At 46.7% G+C, this 2,854-nt stretch overlaps 1 protein-coding gene across 1 annotated transcript in view; it reads left to right on the top strand.

Annotated features, from left to right (window-relative positions):
- The window catches only part of ACTA1 (actin alpha 1, skeletal muscle), a 6,238-nt gene continuing 3,384 nt past the window's right edge, over nucleotides 1–2,854 (top strand). Inside the window, exons 1-2 of the mRNA XM_048486320.1 lie at nucleotides 1–158; nucleotides 2,129–2,269. Coding sequence (XP_048342277.1) covers nucleotides 2,141–2,269 — 129 coding nt within the window. The 5' untranslated portion in view covers nucleotides 1–158; nucleotides 2,129–2,140. The remainder of the gene's footprint in view (nucleotides 159–2,128; nucleotides 2,270–2,854) is intronic.

The following is a 2,854-nucleotide window of genomic DNA, read 5'->3' as shown; positions in this document are numbered from 1 at the left end:
CATTCCTCTGGGCCGGCGGCGGGGGCCCTGCCGGACGCGGCAAGGGAGGGGAGAGGCCGGCCAGAGCCTATATAAAAGTCCACGGGCTCGGTCAAGGCACCGAGCGGCAGAGCTGGGAGTAGCAGCAACCGGAGCCCAGAGCCAGGAGCCGACCCGAGGTGAGTGTGGCCGGCAGGGACGGGGTCAGGGGGTTGGAAACACCCTTCGCGAGGAGCAGCCAACCAGCGGAGGAGTTCCCAGTGGAAGGAGTCACCGGCTTCCCTTCCCGGGGAAAGCCGAGGCTGGCCGGCGTTAAGCCAGCCCTGCCCTCTCTCTGCGGCGGCTGCGACCGTGTTCTGGTTTCCATGACAGTGAAGATAGCGCCTTTGCTCGAGCTCAGCAGCCTTTAAACCAGGCAAAGCTGGGAGCCGGTGTTTCAATCCCAAAGAAGTTTCCTGGAGGCTCTGGTTATGAAGCCAGCGAAGAGTCTGCAATAAAGCAACCAGTGGAAAGAGAATGACAAAGTCTGTTCAGTCTTGACTGTCAAGGAGGTTCTGTAGAAGGGAGAGGTGGGCTTAGCCCCCACCCCTGCCGTGAACTTGGAGCCAGCCACAAACCACATGGAATTGGCTGGACACATCAGGCAATTCAACAGATCAGCTCATAACTAGAAATGTACCGGTTCCTTTGGAGTTTGTCGATGAATGGCAAGACATCAGAGTGTTCCGGGCGCTTTCACACGTGCTGAATAATGCACTTTCAGTCTACTTCAACAATCATTTGCAAGTGGGTATTGCTGTTTCACACAGTAAAATCCAGCTGCAATGGGCATCGAATGTGCATTACTTGGCATGTGGGAAAGTGCCCCAGCCTGTCTCTGTTTTGTTTAGCATATATACTGCTGGACTTTAACTGTATATGAGACAGAAGAGGTTGAACTGCACATCAAACAAGCTGCTTTATTTGTAGGATGAAACTCAGTTTTGGATTATTCCATTTTTGTGCTACCAGCTGTCTGCTTCTTTGTGGCCTCTCTGGTTTCACACAGAGAAGAAAGGCTCAGCCAGCTGGCAGGTCTGTCATGGCTACTTGAGGGAACAGAGACCCTTTTCTGCAGGGCCATCCCGGCTTTTGTGCCACTTCCACCCTTGGCCCCTAGCAGTGTCTAGAGATTCCTTAACCATAACAGCTGTTTCAAATTCATTCCAAGGATGTGTGATCTGAAGTCTATTTTCATTGTCCGTTATGTATTCCATCCCTCCCACTCCTCCAATTTTCAAAAATAATGTATATTTATTAGCCTGCTATTTTGATTGAGGGAAGGACTTTAATTTTTTTAAAAACAGGAACCTGTTTTGTAATGTCTCGACTTACAGTGGCTTTTCAACAAGACAAAGAACCACCTTTATCACCTTTCATTCCACACTCTGAAATTTTTGGTCACTTTAATCAGTAAAAGTTTGGTGTCTGGGCAGAAGGGGTAGTAGTTGCAAAATATGTGATGCATGCTTACTTAGGAATGACAAAGATACTTCATTCCAGGGGTAGGTATTTAGTACTGATATGGAAAGGCAGAGGTGGGCAGGCTGAAGCACAATTCACTTAAAAAGAAAATACTTGGATTTGCTCGGGGTGGGGGGAGAGGAGTCTAAACTTGCAACCTGAAATCTACTTTCTTTGGAAGCAAGTCCTATTAAAACCAATGGTTTTAAATTTGGGTAGGAATAAATCTGTTAAACTCCTTATACCCAAATACTTTGACTTGCTAGCTATTATTTATGTTATTGGTTTCTTAAACTAGTTTGTTGGGTTTTTACCTTCATTAGAATAAGTGGATGAGTTGAGACAAGGAAGGCAATTTGAGCCTAATGTGACTTGCTTTTGCATGTTCAAACTGAGGCGCAGTGCCCAGTGGCAGGACTCTCCTTTCCCCACACACCTGAGGGGACCTGCTAAACCTCTGTAGATTAACATTCTGCTAGTATCCTCTGGCTAGAATATTTGCATGTCTTGACAAACAGTTCAAGCAGTCCTCAAGTCAACACTGGGCAAAGCTATAAGCAGAGGTGAGCATCCATGTAGCAGTGAATGAATGCTGGGTGGGTTTTGGTCCCTCCTGTGAACTCTTTTTTTGATGCTGCTTCTACAGAAAGCCGACACCATGTGTGATGAGGATGAGACCACCGCACTCGTATGCGACAATGGCTCCGGTCTAGTGAAGGCTGGCTTTGCCGGGGATGATGCTCCCAGGGCTGTGTTCCCCTCCATTGTTGGTCGCCCCCGCCATCAGGTATTTCACCTCTTCTGACAGAGCTGCACATTTTACTTTCAGTTACAGGCAGACTTAAAGATGGGTCAGTTCCACTTCTTTTGGGAAAGTCTGGCTGGGTCTTGTGTAGGATTAACATGCTGGATAGGTCCCAGTTTCTCCCTTCCACTGCTCTTGGACTATTCTTAGAACCTTCCTTTAAAAAGACATTAACACACTTATCTGAGAGGAAGTTCCTTTTAATTTGGCAGGATTTACTGCTAAATACAGATCGTTTGGTTGGGCTATATGTAAGGGATTTTAACCAAACTGTGATATTTGTCATAGGGAGTACTATGGGACATGGTGTGTGGGAGTACTCTGTGGCGTGTTCATCATAGTCTGCAAGTCTTTACTATTTCACATAAGGAATGGACATACATTAGATTAAGAGCCAGCTAACCATTTTATCTGGATGGTTACAACGCTCACCATTTCCTAAAACAAGGATATAATCTCTATTGGTTAGTTCCCTAAAGGCATCCAGGCTGCTACTGCTAGGTGAGGTTTCCATCACATATCTTGTACCCTCTCCTGGTTTCAAAGGAAGTGGGTCAGAGACTTGAT

This window comes from Sphaerodactylus townsendi, linkage group LG01 (assembly GCF_021028975.2).
Source record: "Sphaerodactylus townsendi isolate TG3544 linkage group LG01, MPM_Stown_v2.3, whole genome shotgun sequence".
Classification (NCBI taxonomy): domain Eukaryota; kingdom Metazoa; phylum Chordata; class Lepidosauria; order Squamata; family Sphaerodactylidae; genus Sphaerodactylus; species Sphaerodactylus townsendi.
Note: the sequence above shows the minus strand (reverse complement) of the source record. Positions and strands in the feature narration are given on the sequence as shown.